The sequence below is a fragment of the Rousettus aegyptiacus genome, unplaced genomic scaffold (assembly GCF_014176215.1).
Source record: "Rousettus aegyptiacus isolate mRouAeg1 unplaced genomic scaffold, mRouAeg1.p scaffold_m13_p_16, whole genome shotgun sequence".
Classification (NCBI taxonomy): domain Eukaryota; kingdom Metazoa; phylum Chordata; class Mammalia; order Chiroptera; family Pteropodidae; genus Rousettus; species Rousettus aegyptiacus.
Genome location: NW_023416291.1, coordinates 20,800,802 through 20,819,314, shown reverse-complemented (window position 1 = coordinate 20,819,314; position 18,513 = coordinate 20,800,802). Strand labels below are relative to the sequence as shown.

The following is an 18,513-nucleotide window of genomic DNA, read 5'->3' as shown; positions in this document are numbered from 1 at the left end:
TGAGGAGCCTTAAAGATCTCGCGAAGAGCGCCCGGGACCGGGCGCAAAGGCGCGCGCGGGGAGGCCGGCCAGGCTTCCCGCCGTCTACACCGACGCCAGGGCGCGCGCACAGCTCGGCGACGCGGTTCCGAGCCGCTGGCCAAGCACGACTCTGGGACAAAGGGGCCGAAGGCGCAGCGGGGAAGGCCGCGCGCCGCGTCCGCGGGGCGGGATCCGGGCCGCCGCGCCTCCGCCGCATCCCCCCGCAGGGCCGGGGGAGACGGCCCCCTGCGCTGCCCGCCCGCCGGCCGCGCCCGCAGTGGCGCAGGGAGGCCTCCGTGGGCCCGCGCACGTCCGCGCCGCGCCCGCGGGCCGAGCTGGCGGGGAGGGGCCTCGCTCGCCCTCTCGGGCGCGGCGCCCCCGCCCACCGCAGCCTGGCCGCGGGCGCGGGGCCGGGGGAGTGGACGCGGCCCTGGACGCCCGGCGGCGGTGGCGCGTGGCCTCCCGCTCCGGGGCGCGGCAGGGCCGGGCGGGGCGGGCGCGCGCAGGGAGGAGGCCGACGAGCCCCAACGCGGCCTTTCCAGTAATCCGCTGCGCTGCAAGGGGGAGTCCCGGCACGGCTGCTCGGGGGACGGGCGAGTCGGAACCGCCTCGTCTGCACTAGCGGTGGGGGGAGGAAGGCGCAGAAACCAGCCCGAGCCAGACACCGCCCTCCCCAGATCGCCGCGGCCTCTCGAATCCTCCTCCCAGCAGCTCAGAGCTCGGCTACATGCCTCAAGGCCCAGCGTCGCCTTCAAAACTTTAAAGAGGGGTCTGGAGGAAATTAACCTGGTTCACAGCTTTGGGAAGGAAACAGAAGAGATGAGAGGTCGGTTTCAACCTCCGCCTGCCACCATATAATCAAAGTTAACATGTCCTTATTGTAGAAACTGTGGCAGATACAGAAAAGTGTAAATAATTCGACAAAAAAAGCACCCACAATTCCACTACTCACAAGCAAACCTTTTACGTACTGGACTATTTCCGTTGCTGTGTATGTTTTTTCTTTACACAAGTGATAGTTCTGTGTACATTATTTAGTATCTTGTTTTTTGTACTTAATGTCTAAACGTCTCCCATTTCTTTATACACATTATAAATACTTTTAATGGTTCTATACTAACATTGTGTAGCTGGACCAAAATGTAACCATTTAAATTTTTTAAAGGTCTAAAGGATACAAATATTTTTAAAGTTCTTGATTCTTCATATTAAATTGTTCTTTGGAAAGACTTTACTAATTTATATTTCTACTCCCACTGGATGAATGGCCAGTCTAACTATACCTGTGATCCAGCCTTGAATAGGTGATCCCCTCTCCTTCTAGGCACCAAACCTCTCGTTATCTTCGTCTTTCCATTACAAATACAAAGAAAGATTCAGAGCCTTTTGGACTCAGACATTCAGACTACTGGGGACTTTGGTAAGTCCCTCCCCCCCTAGATTCCCCATCATTTTCTATTCCCGTAAAGTTTTTTAACAATACCACTAGTTAGTGTTTTAAAGATGGAAGAGGTGTCAGCCAGAAGTCTGTCTTCTAGAACCCTGCCCTTCCCCTGTGCCCTTTTCTTAGGAGCCTTAGTCTGCAATAGATGCAGTGGCTCCTTGGGGTCAGGCCCATAAGACATCAAAGCTTAGGTGTTAAATAATTACTTCTATTAATAATCCCTTAGAGAAACAACTAAGTGCCCATCGACAGATGAATGGCTAAAGAAGATGTGAATTTGTATATGTATATGTATATGTATGTGTATGTGTGTATATATATATATATATGACAAAATATTATTCAACCATGAGAAAGAAGGAAACCCTGCCATTTGCGACAGCGTGGATAGAACTTGAGGACATTATGATGTCAGACTTAGACATATACTATGTGCTATCACATATATGTGGAATTTTAAAAAGCTGAATTTGTAAAAACCATGAGTAAAATGGCAGTGGTGATGGAGAATAGGAGAGATATTGTTTAAGGGTACAAATTTGCAACTAGTAGATAAATAAGTCCTGGAGATCTAACACTCAGTATAGTGGTTATAGACAACAATAGTGTATTGTGACATGATAATGTTACAATGGCAATCATGTTATAAATGTAGCAAATCAACATGTTGTACACTGTAAACTTACATTTGGCATAAACTGTACATCAAATGTATTTCACTTGATGGTCCCTTATAGCCTGGACCTTAGAGAATAAAATTAATTAGAAAAGCAGCAGTATTCTGCATACGAATTACCTCACTCTCAGCCTCATCCCACAAAAATTTAAATTTAAGTGGACAAGTGCTATAATAAAGGTAAATGCAAAATGCCAAGAGGGAGTGGGGAAAGCCTCACTTGGAAAACAGAATGCCTCTCCACTCAGGACTCTGGCAAGTCACAGTCCTGGAAGAATTTAATCCCTAAATCTGTAATCCCTAAATCTGAGTCGCTGCAGGGAATCAGTGACTTTCTAGGAGCTTGGGCGCTAGGCTATAAGAATAAATAGTAACAGACACTCTACTGAGCACTAGCTTGCGTGGTCTGAGTGTCAGGTCATAACCACCCTTCCAGGAAGGTACTATTTTGGCCCTCATTTTACAGATGAGAAAACTGAAGCTCAGAGTGTTCTGATTCCTTGATACTCTGTAACAAGTAGCATGTGTTGCTTTGTTTCTCTTTTCCCCCTTTGTACCCATGGAGAATGTGAATCTGAATAAGATCTGCACTTTTTCTTAGATTTTAAACCCTGTGTACTGTGTCGGTCTAATCACAGCACAGCACTGAGGGGGTCAAAACATGCAGCAGCAGCAACTGCTTTTCATTTGTTTGCTTTTATTTAGCTACAATTTTATTATGTGGTTTTACCATATTCTATCCACTAAGCTGGCCTGCTTCCGTTGACCCCCAAATTTAGCTTGCTCCTGCTGCTGCACCTGGAGTGTCCTATTTTGCCCTACCTTTGAATGCAGTTAGAGTAGTCCCTCCTTATCTGCAGGGGATACGTTCCAAGACCCTCAATGGATGCCTGAAGCCACAGATGGCACCAACCATCATATATACTATGTTTTTTTCCTATACATACGTACCTATCTACGATAAAGTTGGATTTATAAATTAGACGAGGTAAGAGAGTAACAATAATAACTAATAAAATAAAACAATTATAACAACATATTGTAATAAAAGTTATGTGAATGGCTTTGGGGCCATTATTAAGTAAAATAAGGATTATTTGAATGCAAGCACAGCAATACCTGGACTGTGGGTCTGATAACTGGGACGGTTACTAAGTTACTGTCAGGCAGGTAGCATATACAGGGTGAATAATACAAAGGGATGATTATTGTCCTGGATGGGATAGAGCAGGACAGCGTGAAATTTCGTTACACTCCTCAGAATGGTGGTCTATGTAAAACTTATGAATCGTTTATTTCTGGAATTTTTCATTTAACATTTTCAGATCGTGGTTGACCATGGGGAACTGAAACCACAGAAGAGGAAACCGTGGATAAGAAGGACTACTGTATATTCATGCATTTGCCTTGCGTCTCCCATCGGGGCCACTGGCCTTGTGATGTTTTTGAAGACCACTTTAACTCTTCTTTCCAGGTGAGCTTGGTGTTTAATTCTTCTTTTGGGTTTCCTTAAGATTATTATCTATCCTCTTAGTGTCACTAAGTCACAAAATGATTGAATTTTCAAGTTAAAGGGAACTTATCCATTGTCTTGTCATCATTTTGCCAAGGAGGTGCTCTGGTCACTCTGCCAGTTGAGTCACTAAGGCTGGGAGGCAGGCAGGCATCCAGTGCTCTTCCCTGCAGCCTCTGGCCACTAGCTGTTTCCTGACTTCCAGGCTCTCCTGAACTAGCATCACTGATAAGGGCAGGTAATCTACCTCAGATTGAGCAGCAGCCTCCGTCTCTTGGGTACTCAGAATGGTTGCGTAGCCAATCCTGAATTCTTGAGCAATGTGGATTTCGCCTGAATTAACTCTATGAACTATATTGATAAACTGTCTTTTTTTAGAGGTCTTCATTGGCTAAACATCTGACTCTTGGTAGTGTGACAGGGAGAAGAACAGGTACAAGGGAGGACCTTTCAAAAATCTTACTGTATCAGGCAAAAGAAACATGCCTCCCTCCTCCCGGCCCAAGTCTTAAAGCTTCTTTAGAGATGGCAAGAACTTTCTTTTATTTTGTTTTTCAAATGATTTAAAATTTATTTTAAAACATTACCACAAACATGTAGCATATTTGTACCTTTACAATTTGTCGGGGTTTTTTTTCCTTAAGATATTGTCTGTTATATTTTTATGTAATTTATATATTGTTTAGATTCTGCAATTTGTTTCCTCCATTTTAAAAAGTATAATACATACACACACATGCATACACACAGATGCAGATATCAAAAGTGTACAGCTTGTTGAATTTTCCCAAACTGAACACGCACAATTACTTGCATTCAGATCCAGAAACATTTCCATCACCCCAGAAGTCCCTCATATAGAGCTTTTTGTTGTTATTCTTTCTTTCCTCTTTTCAGAAATTTGCCTAATGTGAAACGTATTTTTATTTGATTTAAAGATGGCACATTCCCCAGCTTTCCAGCTTGTAGAATATCCATAATAGAAGAAATATTTATTGCCTTATGAAACCAACTTAAAATCAAGTGCATTGAAAACTTTTGTTCCTTAGGACAAAGCTTGAGGGTGTCTTTATAAATCTTTAAAGCTGGAAGAGACTTTGGAAAGAGGAGGTTATGGGAAAGGTGTTGTACCTCTCCTGTGGCAAATCCGGAACAGAAGCCCAGGCATCCAAATAACCCACCATTATTCCTTGTTTGTTAAATATAATGTAAATAGCCACAGCTGAGATAGGAGAAGTACCAGAAAGATTTCCTGTGGCTAGCTAAGTAATAACACTGCGAGTGAGGGTACAAGTGGCTCCCTATCTTGCATTCCACTAGGGATTACTCTTCTGCCCTCTGCTTGCTTCCTGAAATAGTCTCTAACACAGCAGTCCCAACGTTTTTGGCACCAGGGACCAGTGTTCCTATGAGAATCTAATGCCTGATGATTTAAGGTGGAGCTGAGGCAGTGATGCTAGCGCTGGGGAGTGGCTGCAAATACAGACGAAGCTTCATTTGCGAGCCTGCTGCTCACCTCCTGCTATGTGGCCTGGTTCCTAATAGGCCATGAACTGGTACCGGTCCGTGGCCCAGGGTCTAAGGACCCCTGTTCTAATAGGTTCCTCAATCCCACGTTCCCAAATTGTGTGCCGAAGCAGGTCAGGGTGCTATAGAAATTCACAGAGTCACTTCAGGATGTTTTAAATTTTCGAAGGAAACACAGTGACACGATATCTGTCACACACTGAATGAGGTATTAGGTAAAGGAAACCCACAGTTTCAACATTAGATTGCATTACATTCTTTTTGATGCCATCCTGTCCTTATGGAGTTGGGCTTTTGGTGGATGCTATGTTAAAAAGAAAATTGATGGAGAGATGTAAACATGGAGCAAACGACAAGCAGAGTTGCCTAGGGTTCTTAATGAACAGAAGCCCAACAACTAAGCCCTGTGTCCTCGGCGAGTCCTGTGCCACTTGCTGAACAGCGCCAAGATTCACAGTGGTGGCAGCTGATCTCAGTTTCTGGTGTGGCTTCTTGAGGCAACTATAAGCACAGCATCTGTGGATTGCTTACTAAATCTTAACAGGTGGCCCCAGAAGGTCACAGTCGGGGGCTGAACTTGGCCTGCAGCTGAACCCCTCTCAGGACTGTGCTGCTGGACACCGACTACACAAAGCCACGCTAATAAGACCAGGAGACTTAGACGCTTTGATTAGTACATAGAAACAGATACATAAAGGCAGCCAAAACAGGGAAACAAAGAAGCGGAAACCATATGAAAGAAAAGAACATAGATCAAGGAAAAATGAAGTCAAACAATCTCACAGGTGCAGTTCAAAACATTAGTTATAAAGATGCTCAATGAAATTAAGGGGAGTGTAGATGAACTCAGTAAGAACTTTAATAACAAAGAGATAAAAATCATAAAAATGGAAATTATAAAAGGGAACCAGTCAGAAATGGAGAATACATTATCTGAGAAGAAGACTATTTTAGAGGGAATCAAGAGAGTGGAGGAAGAAGAGGATCAACACACCAAAACAGAGGATGAGCAAGCCAAGGACACCTAACCAGAATGTCAAGAAAAAAGTAATCAAGACTATAATAATAATTTAAGGAGCTTTTGGGACAAAATTAAGGGTAACAACCTCTGTGTCACAGGGGTACCTCAAGAATGAGAATAAGAAGCTGAATATATATTTGAAGAAATAATGAGGGAAAACTTCCCTAACCTGGTGAAGGAACTAGACATACAACTCCAGAAAGCTCAGAGAGTCCCCCAAATTAGTCAGGGAAATATAAAGTGTAGCATAAGGAAAACAGTCAACAATGTTGTAAAAAATACAGCATGGAAGGGGGACGAGGGATAATCGATTTAGTGGGGTGACCATTTTGTGAGTTATATAGATCTCTAATCACTATGCTATATAATGGAAACTAATTTATTATTGTATGCCAACTATAATTGAAAAAAAAAGCTCATCGAATTGTACAATATAAATATGAGCAACTAATTGTCTATTATACTTCACTAAAGTTGGGGGAAAAGTAAAAAAAAAATTCTAAATTATGTGATTTTAAATAAGAGTATGGCTTTATTTAATAGATAAAAAAGAAAAGATTATTTACTCAACGAGTCTCTAAGAAGCCCAAGGAACCATTATTTTATAAACATCTGTAATCAACCACTTTATTCTGAAAATAAATGGCACTTATTACTGTACTAGTAAAATAATTTTATCTAGCGTAAAACTAACCTTAGGCTTTTCCTACTGTTAAGTCAAGATTATAGAAATTTACATATGTTTTAAAAAGGTACAGTATGATACCAAGCTGAAATATCACAGGCATATAAACACAAATTTGACATTAAGAATAAATTTGTCTGAATACTTTACAGTCTTATTTCTGAATAAGATCTACAAAAGAGCCCTTGATGGGAATAGTATAAGAAAATTTTTGTGAAGTGATTTAAAAAGGACAAACATTAAAAAATTTTTTTAAAAAAGAAAAAGAAAATTGATGGGGAAAAAGATGTGAGAGTAGTTGTGTGCAGTCTGATTTAAAGGTTTGAGAAGTTGTGCTGTGCCCCACAAGTGTGTAAATTTCATTAGAAAAAAAATTCATTAGAAAGTAATTAAAAAGAAAACAAAAATATATTTTTAAAATTTATGTGTATTAGTTTTGCCAACAACATATTTGTTAGGACATAAACACTAATTAAATTGTTTAGAACTAACCACTTGATAAATGGACCAACCCATTAGGTATTTCTTTTGGCCTAGGGTTTCTGTGAAACTTTGTTTTAGGTGTAAGGCTAGATAAGACCAATCAGGTTAAATCGGCATCTCTAGTACTATGTGTCAACTGGATGTTCAGCTGGTAGACTAGAGTCTAGGATGATTTTATTTACATGAAGAAACTAAGTCTTAGAAAGCAATTTGATAGAGGTTATCCAGTCTGGGCAGATCCAGATTTTTGGGAGGCCTGAAGCTTATACAATTGTTAGATCCCTTTTTAAGGGCAGTAATGCACAATTAGGGATTCAAAACTGGGAAGAGGGCTTGCCAGGGGCCCACGGAAGTGGAGGGTCCTGAAGCTTAAGGTTCATTAGCTTCAGGGCAAATCCACCTCTGTCCACTAGCTAGTAAGTAGTGAAAATGGAATTCAAACCCAGCTTTGTCTGCCTCTAATGTTACAAAATGGGAATTTCCTTTCCTAAAGACAAGAAGAGAAAACCAGGCATGTGAAAGAAACGTGAGCCTAGCTGGGTCATCTCCACACTTGAACCTCCCTGAGAAGGAATTAGAGTGAGAACACAATGCCTGTATCTTCTCATTAGAGAGTTGTAACGGGACTGGAGAGTATGGCTTTGGTGGCAAAACTGGGTTTGAAATCTGGTTCTACCATTTCCTAGCTCTGTGATCTGGGAAAGTTACTTACTGTCTCTGGGTGTTACTGGAGCAGTAATGTCCACTCCTCACAAGACAGTGATGATTAAATGAGGTATCACAGATGAAAGTGCCCAGTCTTTAGCGGACACACAGACTCTGTAATCTTCCTCTCCTTCCTCTGCTCCCACACAGATACCATGGGTATTTGGAGGTGAAATAAATATAGACAATCTGGTTGGTAGAGTTTCCTTCATGTGTGGGTAAGTTAAGTAAATGTACATATATGGCAAGCAACTGTCTACAAAAGATGCAAATCAGATCAGGTTGGCAGATATTTGCCTGGTGTTTTGTTTTGGTTCAGTGCCTAGCTCAGCGTCTATTTTCAGGCGTTCCCCATTATCCACAGACTAAGGTTGAAACTCCTCATCCTGGTATTTGAAATTTCCCCAAATTTTGCCTCAGCTTAGCTTTCTAACATTTTTTCCTGCAATGATCTGACCCAAATCTCTCTTCTAACCTGACTGGTTTCCTCACTGACCCTTAAATATCCACCACAGCCTCAGCGGGAAGCCACTTCCCTTGCCAGGAATTCTCTCTCCTTTCCACAGTCCACAATCCTACCCATCCTTCAGGACCAGTTTAAGCTTGCTCTTGGCAGTGAGCATTTTCTGAGTGAGCTCAGCCCCTGGGGATTCCGGTCCTCTCAACTCCTACCACTTGTCCCATTTATACCATGCATTCAAGGCATAACCACACACTGCTTTATTTTGTTCTATTGCTTTTAGGGGGGTTGTTTTTCCTTCCAATTGCATTGTAAGTTCAGTGTGGTGTCATGGAAATAACATCAGACTGAAAGCAGAGACTTGGCTTCTGTTTCTAACTTGCTATATAACCCCCGGCAAATAGTTTCTTTTAACTCGGAAGTGAGGGGGTTGGATGTGGAAACTCTAAGATTCATTTTCTTAAAATTAGGACCCTCTTCACAAGGCTCGGCTCAGCGATATGCATATATAATTTCATTAAAAAACAAAACATTCAAACATTTGTCGATCACTTATTCCCAAACCCCTGAGCTAGATGCTAAAGACTGAATAAAGGTAAACAAAACACAGGGCCTACTCTCAAGGAACTTATAAGGGAGGACGAACTGCACATAATCATTTGTGGGATTTATTGAATGGAGCAGGTGTTAAAAGGTCAGGAATTGGCAGAGCATCTGTCTGACATTCTGTCTGGTAGCTGTCTTTGTCTCCCCACTCTACTGTTTGGCCCCATGGCTGACTTCATTCTCTGAATCCCATCTTCCCCCCTCTTCCAGCACCACACCACACCACACGTACCTGACGAAGGCAGAGCTAGAAGCTCCCTGCCTCTGTCCTCACTGTGCCACACATCCTGTTCCCCTTGGCTTAGAAGTCAGCTGTGCTGCTCTCAACTTGGGGATGCCCCAGTCAACATGGCTACCCTGCTCTCTGCCCTTCCATTTACTGTCTGTTGGGACTTGAAGTCAGTTCTCTAAAGATGAGCCTGGCCCGATAATTTGGCTGCAGTATATAGTGGGAAGCATCAGGGAAGAGGGATAGAGCATTAAGGAATCAGCATAGTGATTAGCCGTGTGATTTCTTTGATGCCTTTATTATATGCCAAGTGCTGTCCTGAAAGCTACCAATATTAACTCATTTAATTCTCACAACATCTCTGAGATAGTTACTATTGGTATCCTCAATTTACAAATGAGGGACCTCAGGCAGAGAGAAGTCAAGTGACTGGCTCAAGATAGCTAGTAGATGGAGGAGATAGGACTGGAATTTAGACAGTCTGGTTCCACAGACTACTCTCCCAACTTCTATATAAAACTGCCTCTTTCTGCAGTATTCTGTAAAGGTTTTCTGCCGGCTATGTTCTATTTCCTGGAGCTACCTTGAGACAGACGGAAGGCAACGGTCAGATACATTTGCCCTTGGGGAACAGATCTGGAAGGTATTAGCTGGATAACCAAGGCTGGAGCTACTGCAAATCTGACCCTGAATTGCAGGAAGGGGTCGGTAGAGAGAAGGCCCTGGCAACAGGAGGTCTGAGTCCCGCTCTTGGTTCTGATCTAGGAAATCATTTCACCTTTCCGAACTTCAAGTTTTTCACCTTTAAAGCAAGGGAAAGGTTAAGGAAGTTGGACTCGGTGAGTTCCTGGGGTCCCTCTAACATTCCGGTAACGGAGAAGTAATGGAGAGGTGTGGCAAGACCGCACAATATAGGTCTGTGTGTGCTGGAGGACGTCTCTGTGGGTGGAGGCAGGAAGGGGTGTGTTTATGCAGCAGGGGCTTGTGAATATGTAGGGAGCCCTGTGGAACCGGGCAAGAAACTTAGGAACGAGGCTCTGCCGAGTATGGACTAGGGGTAGAGCTGGGGGTGAGGTCCGTGGCCGGGCTGCGGGAGGAGGAGCAGCAACTACAGTGGCAAAGTCCTCGGAAGGCCTAGCGCAGCGCTCGCCGGGCGAGGGGCCAGAGCGGGGCCCCAGCCGGGCCAGAGGAGGGGCGGGGCGGGCTCCGGGGAGTGCGGGAGGCTCGGCCGGGCCCGCCTTCTCGGCCTCTGCCGCCGGCTCTGCCGGCGCAGGCTCCGCCCACAACACGAGTCACGTGGGCGCCACGCACCCGCCCTCGGCGCGAGCTGGGGGCACGCGGGCGGACCGGGAGCGGGGGCCCGAGGGAGAAGGCTCCGGGCACGGGCTGGGGACTGGGCACCGGGCCCGGGCACCGCTGGGGCAGTCGGAGGCCGCTAGCGGGCAAGAGAAGCGAGCCGCGCTGGGCGTGGTCTGTCGTGAGGGGCGGGGCCTGTTGCTGGGGCTGGCGCAGGAAACGGGGAGAAGGGGCCCGTCCTACTGGCTGCCAGTTTGGGCTGCTTGTTTACTCCTGGCGGGGGAGCTTTAACCCGAAGGGCGGGAGGGAGAGAGGGAAAACTCGGACTGGATATCCGAGCCACTGGAGCAGGAGTGGAGCGGAGGAAGGGACTGTAGCCGGGGTGCCAAGGCCGCCGCGTTCCTGGAAGGATCCAGCTGAAGACGCCCTGGAGAGCTGTGTTTGTGTTTGTTTTGTGTAGTTTTTCTTTCTTCTTTTTTTTTTTTTGGTGGGTATTGTGTTTTTGAAAAATCCTAGTCCGTTCAGTGCTCCCTCTCCTCCTACACACACACACACACACACACACACACACACACACACACACACACACACACACACACACGTTGATTCGGCCCTGAAATTCCTTAATCCTAGAGTGGTCTCCCCAGAGGAGAGGGCTGTGCCTATGTGCGCACAGGAATCTTTGCCTCATGAGGTTGTTGTGTACGTGTTGTCCCTCAGTAGGGCTCCGCCACTTTTCTTAATCCAAGACATGATTCAATTGCAGTATCGTCGTTTATTTTGCGTGCCTGCGTGTGGCTACGGTTACACAGATAAATTAATTTTTGTCTGTATTCTAGGTATTCCAGCCTCTTGAGCGTCCTTGTCTAACTTGTAGATGAGAGAGCTTTTCCTAAAATGCAAAGTGTTCCGTGAATATATTCACTTAAACACAGAGGACCGCTGGCAGTGTTGCAATGCCTTCCTCAAATATTGTTTTTCATTATCTGAAAAACCACCTGGTGCCTTACAGAGATACTGTAACATGTGGTTTAATATTGTACCAGTAACTACCATGTAACCATTTTATACACGATGAATTGAGGCTCAAAAAAACGCAGTGGCTTGTTAAGAAGTCAGCTAATCCAAGAGCACAGGAACACAAATCCTTTGACTCCCAAAAGGTGTCTCTCCCCCACACACCCCACTGTAGAGTGACATATGTAATTTTCTCTGACCAGCATTAATTCCTTTGCAATATCAATCCTCTATTCTGTTTGGTTTTATTTCAGCTCAAAACCATAGAATCCCATCCTGGCAACAGTGGTCCAAATGGGTGGGAATTTTAATTAAGCAGAATCAATTAGAGGTTTTCCCTAAAATTAACGTTTGAATACAAGAGAGAGAAAATTTTGACTTCTGCTGGTGTTGCTAAGTTGGAATGTCATAGTTGATACCTGCCAGCAACAGTCTTCCCAAGTATATGAGGGAAATTCTTGTTTTTGGAGTAGGAAAGAATGAGACTAATAAGAAAGGGCAGACAGAAATGAGAGCTTTAGAGCATAAACTCTGACAACTGTGTTTACACCTGGGGTCTGGCTGTGTCAGTGGCCAGTACAAACTCCTGGATTTCCCAGTTAAGTAAGCCAACAAATTCATTTTTTTGCTTAAGCTAGCGTGAATTGAGTTCCTGTCACTTGTCTCCAAAGAGAGGCCTGACTAATAAGTTTGGCACAGTGTTATTTATTTATCTCTCAGAAAATAATGGAAGTTGGGCACTGGCCACATCTATCACATCTTAAGTGTTCTAGTTCCCATGGGTCATAACAAGTATGAGTCTTATGGGTATAGGAAGACAGAAGAAAAATATAATTCTTCAATATTATTATATGATAAACAGTACATGATTCAAGAAATCCAAATTAGACATTGGATAGATAAAATTTCACATTGGGGTACTGTGATAATCTCAGTCAAGAAGATAGGAGGTTTTCGAGATGAGATTATTTGAAGGTTTTTAGTTATAAAGAAAGAGGGAACAATAGTTGTTACTATTGTATCACTTGGTTAAAGCTGAAGGATGGGAAGATACGCAGTTACTTTTACAGAAGCAATTAAAAGGAGCAGGAGCATTTGGAGTCACAGAATCTTAGAGATAGATAGAGGGAGTCTCTGACAGATAATTCTTCTTCTGAACAATTCTGGTGATGCAGTTAGGTCACCAAGCAAACGGTGGTCAGTGGTTCACTGAGAGTAAGGAGGGATCATCCTTCACATACTTTGTCAGCTACTTTAAGAGTATAGAGATAAAATTGAGGAGGTTCTGTGTGTGTTCCTTAGGAACTCACCAGAGAGACTGGAACTGGTCTGATTCTATTGTCATGAGAAGAAAAAATAAAATAAAATTCAAATGTGTACAGTACCAATCCCTTGCTGCTCCCTGACTTCCAGGTGGAGGATTCTTGGCTGACTCAGTCAGCTGCTAGGTCTTTGACAAAGTTAAGAGACAGATTTCAGGGGCAGGCCACAATTTTCCACTTGATGGAGGAGTAGAGCGGGGAAGGGAGAGTGAGAAAGGAAGGAGAACAAGGTCAAGGACTGTAGAAGAGAGAAGAAAAAGGGGAGAGAAACAGCTGTTGGTGAGGGTTAGGATTTTGGAGACAGAAATTTGAAAAGAGGATTTTTAGAAGCTTTATTTTGTGTGGTCAGATGAAATTTCTCCTTGGCTTCTTCCTAAAGAAAATGTCAAGGAAGACTTAACATTATTTTTAAGGCTTTTTTTGAATCGAATTTGCTCTTCTCCTGGCTGTCACCCGGATTTCACAGGTCTACCGCTAGCATTTTGTAACCCCTCCAGCTAATTGAGTGCTATAGTATCTCACTTTCTGTACCTTTTTCCAAAACATAGAAAAAAATAAGAGTGACAACAATAATTTCCATTTATCAAGTGGTGGGTGAGCATGTTGACAGTGGAGCAAGTGTATGCTAGAGTACATGATAGTAATGATTTTCCAGCCATTGTTGACTCTTAGTATTCATGTCAAAGAAGCCTGGCAGGTTACTGGCTAGTGAATTTCAAAGATTCTCTTTGGGGTGATTAGTTTGGATCAGGATGTAAGCCATGAAGGATGAAGAGAAATATCAAAGGAATAGCAACCTAGAATGATCTGGGAGTGTGTAGAAATCTGATTCCTATATATGGCAGATCTCACTCCCATGTTTCATTGCTAAATTGATGGAAAACTCAGTTGTATGTATAGCTATTTCTCTTGTCCTCAGGAATCATTAAAAGCTTCTCAGGGTGATCTGTCAGATGGAGAAAGTTGGGTTTGGTGATTCAACAGCTTATAATTGAGAAGATGGTGAGATTGGCTATGGCTAAAACAGTGGAAAATCAGAGTGCTCCCAGGTGGGTAATACAAAAGGGAAATTGAACACGATTTAATCAATTTATCATTCTACTCCAATGTATTATAAGAATTATTAAAGCTGAATGAATTATAAGTTATGAGAATAGTGGAGTAACAATATATTATCAAGGTAAGATTATGTGTTTCATGGGCAAGTGTTTGACTCTCCAGAAAACCAAAGATCAGTAAGGCCATTCTTCTAATTTAAATTAATTTAGACAGGTCTATGAAGAGGAGAAACTTTTTGTAAGTAAACGATTTAAACTTGGAAAAATTAGAGTTGAAGGAAACTCTAAGTTTCAGACCTTGCTATCTATACTGAAATGCAAGAGGACTTTAAGAGTGTATGTAAATCCTCTTTTGCATCTAGTGTCTAACAAGCTGGTATTGTGGAGTTGATTACCAACTAGGTAGTGATGGAGGCCAACCAACAATGGATGTGAGAAACTGTGCTGACAGCATATACAATAAGATGTTTGGCACAAATATGGAACGGTACCTTCTATTCAATTCAGAAGAGCCAGAAGTTGTCATAAAATGATTGGCAGCATTTAAAATACTTTAGAAACAGGCTTTTATATTTAGAGTTTATCTGACTGGTTTATGAATCTTTTCATTTTGTTTGTCAATAAGTCATTTAGTTGATCAACCTCAAATCCTGGATAATGGTTAGTTAGCACATCACTGGTGTGGCCCTGTGGAAGTTGTTAGTATTTCCCAGGGCTTTATGGTGCTGCCATTCCACGTGTGTATGGTAGGAGCAGATCACCCTGTGCCCTTTGTTTTACTTGTCAAGAACTACTGTATTCCCACATAATGGTTCTCTCTGCTAGGGAGTGCCCAGCCAGGAATTAAACAGGGTCTGGGCCGTTCTTGATGATCTGGATGGTCGAGATTGTAGCAGGCACACCTGCCTGGGGCAGGAGTTTGGTCCTGCAGAAGAATAAGGAAGTATGACAGAATGCATATGTGGGGTTAGTGAACAAAGTGGAATATATATTTGAGGGGATGAAGTTTAACGGCTGGCCCAAATGAAACACAGGTAAGTTCTCTAGAGAAAAGGCAACCAGCCCCTTTTCTGGGGGCTTAGGGGATACCACTGCTGTGGGAGGGAACATAAGAATAGAGGTCTGAGGAGCAAAGTCACATGGTAAAACACAGGGCAGAAAAATAATAATTATGTGTTAGTTGGAACCCAAAAAACTAAAAATAGGGGGTGGCATGAGTGAGCACTTTTCTGTCAATGCTTCTTACTGGTTATTTTGCCTTTGCTCATCCCTTCTCTCACTCTCTTTGTTTCTTTCTCTCTCTCTCTCTCTCCCTCCACCTCCCCCCATCTGTTTTTCTGGTAACATTCATTATCTAGGAAGTGACATGATTTGAGGCTCTTCCCCCACCCCCGAGGGTATAACCCAGTCCTCTCTCTACTTTCTTAGTCTAAGGTTTCCTGTCCTATTCCACTTTATTTAATGTTGTTTATCTCTTAAACAGCTCTGTGTTATCTCCCTTGTGGGTGGGAAAAGCTGCTGCTTCAACTCATTTTGAGGACTTTCTATAAGAATATTTTTACAGAGGCTATAAGGTAGAATATGGACATGGGCTCCCAGAGACACTGGAAGCTGCTCCCATAATATTTGTTGAGTTGAGCTGAATTGGTATTTCATCACGTGGTATTTTTTGTACCTGATGTGCTTCAGAGTAAGAGTCATATGTAGACAGTCTTAAGCCTGTGCAGAAACTTTCCTTGGCCTTCCACACTCCTCTGGTCTCAGTTACTGGCACCTCCCCTGGGGCACAATGTAGGGTGAAGCAGGAGTTGGTCCCTGGTCAAAATGGTACTGTTCTGGATTTTATCTTCCTACCTCGAACAGTGAGATAAACATACTTTGAATCTCCGTTTTTTAATGCGCTCACTAGAAAGCAGACAGGGTTGTTCCAGAGTGGATTTCCTGTGTCATAGAAATCACAGATGCATAAAAGGAAAAACCAGATGTGCACAGAGAGCCTGCCTGGGCTTAAACATTCTTTCATACCCAGAGTCATAGGGTTTTATGGTCCGTGTTTCCAAAGCCAGCTCATTTTTTCCTCTTTTGAATATGTGCTTTTGCTCATATTCAGCGTTCCAGAGCTAGGAGGAAGTAGGCACGGATCTGGGTGTTTATGCACTGGGGTGTATCTCTGGATATCTTCACACGTGTGAGAGCTGGTTTGCTTGAAAGTGTGGCTGTGCACATCTAAGCAAGCGACTCCAGGGATACCCTTAAGCTTTGAACAAAGTACTTGCAACCCTCCATCCTTTCTCATCTATGAAATGCAAAGCCTACCTTCTTCAGAAAAGCCTTACAGATTGAGTAGATCAGAGAGCCGATGCCATTTGCCGCAGGCATGTCTGCAAACTACTTTCTCTTAGAATTCCTGAATCTCATGTCTTTTAGAGTGAAAATGCTTAAAATTGGTGCTGGGCCTGATTTTGTCCACTAGGATACTTTGTGATTTTTCTCATTAAAAAGAAAATAAATGCAAAATTACCAGTATTATCCTTTTCATTTGAAACTCATAGCCCATTTTGAGGTTGTGGTATGAAGCTGTGTTTAGAATTGTGTATCACAGAGGTTACACAAGTCCCTAGGTTAAGCGGATGAGAAGCTGGTATCTGGATGTCCTATTGTAGGAGAGCTAAATTCTGGAGGGACTAGTTGCAGCTAAAGCAGTAGATGGACACCTGTTTCAGGGGTAACTTTTTGGTAGTCTAACCAGACCCTTGATTCATGATCATTTCTTGAATGCCTACTATGTGCTATACACAGTTCTAGAAGCTGTGGATATAGCAATAAATGAAAATATAGACTCTACTATCCTTGAACTTATAGTTGAGTGGATGGAGACAGCCTGTCAGGTGGTGATTAAGTGCTAAGAGGTAAAATAAAGCAGGGTCAAGGATGGCTGGGTGGCGCTATTTTAGAAAGGTTAGCAAGGGAGCGTCTTTCTAATAGGATGTATTTGAGCAGGGACCTGAATCAAGTAATGGAGCTAGTCATGGGCTATATGGAGAAAGATCATTCCAGCCTGGAGGAAGAGCCTTGGAAAGACTGAGTTGGAAGTAGACCCTAAGGGATAGCAAAGGGGCCATTGTGGCTGCTATTGGGTGAGCCAGGAAAGAGTGGTGGGTGGTGAGGCCAGAGAGTGACTGGGTGCAAGACTATGTAGGGTCTTGTAGTGAGGGAGGTGAGAAGTGATAGAAAGTTTTGAGCGGAATAGTAATATGATATGACTTAGACTTTAAAAGGATCACTCTGGCTGCCATGGTATTGGGAAGCCCCATAAAAAAGCAGGGAGAACAGTTAGGAGCCTATTGTGGAAGTCCAGGTCAGAGACATGGTGGTCTGGTGAGGGAAGTAGTGCTGGAAATGGAGGGACACAATGGATTCTGGGTATATTTCATAGATAGAACCAACAGGATTTTCTCATAGATTGGCTGTAAGATGAAAGAAAAAGAGTTAAGGATGACTCTGAGCTTTGTTTTCCTGTGTGCTTGTTTTTTGAGCAACTAGAAAAATGAAATTGCAATTTATTGAGATGGGGAAAAGCATATATTGGAGGGAAATCAAAAGTCTGGTTTGGGACATGTACATCTGAAATCTGATTTTGGACATGATTTTGGACCTGGTACATTTGAGATTTGATTAGACATCCAAGTAGAGATGTCAAGGAGGAAATTGGTGACAAAAATCTGGAGTCCAGGAAGCCAGGTTAGGTATAAAATTAGGCTCTGGTGGAACCTGAGGACTCAGTTCATTCCTTAGGTCTCATCCTGTTCTAAATGCATGGTTAGAAAGTCTTCACCAGTCTACGGCCATGCCACCCTGAATAAGCCTGATCTCATCTGATCTCATAAGCTAAGCAGGGTTGGGCCTCGTTAGTACTTGGATGGGAGAACACCTGGGAAGACCAGGTGCTGTAGGTGTGAAAGGAAAGAAAGAGAGGAGAGGAGAGGAGAGGGGAGGGGAGGGGAGGAGAGGAGAGGAGAGGACAGGAGAGGAGAGGAGAGGACAGGAGAGGAGAGGAGAGGACAGGAGAAAAGAAAGAGCCCTGGGATCCACTGAGCATCTGAGACATGCTATGAACCAGAGATTGCCCAGACCTCAGTGGAATAGCTCTAGGCAGTCCCCTGGGTCCAACTAACAATTTACTATTAACCAATGTTAATAGTAAATGTAGGGACACAATTGGATTCAAGTGCCAACTACATGTCAGGCATTGTGCCAAATGCTGGGTATTCAATGGAGAACAAGACATGCTCCTGTCTTCACAGAACGTTTAGTCTTGTAGGGGAGTAGGATAAGAGAATGGCTATTTCAATACAATGCGATGGGGATAAGTGTAGGGTGCTATATTCAACATAAAGAAGAGGCACCTAATCCAGTCCTGAAAGTCAGAGAAAGTAGCAACTAAGCTGAC

The 18,513-nt window shown here is 43.4% G+C and overlaps 1 protein-coding gene and 1 pseudogene across 2 annotated transcripts in view; both read left to right on the top strand.

The window, feature by feature from the left end:
* Positions 1 to 596: 596 nt before the first annotated feature.
* ZNF395 (zinc finger protein 395) overlaps positions 597 to 18,513 on the top strand; it is a 59,004-nt gene continuing 41,087 nt past the window's right edge. Inside the window, exons 1-2 of one of the 2 annotated variants that reach the window (XM_016144653.2) lie at positions 597 to 847; positions 3,467 to 3,615. In XM_016144653.2, coding sequence (XP_016000139.1) covers positions 3,581 to 3,615 — 35 coding nt within the window. In that variant the 5' untranslated portion in view covers positions 597 to 847; positions 3,467 to 3,580. Of the gene's footprint in view, positions 848 to 3,213; positions 3,616 to 18,513 lie in introns of those variants that run through there. The other variant, XM_016144655.2, reaches the window with a different exon arrangement.
* LOC118612548 lies at positions 17,901 to 18,019 on the top strand (annotated as a pseudogene).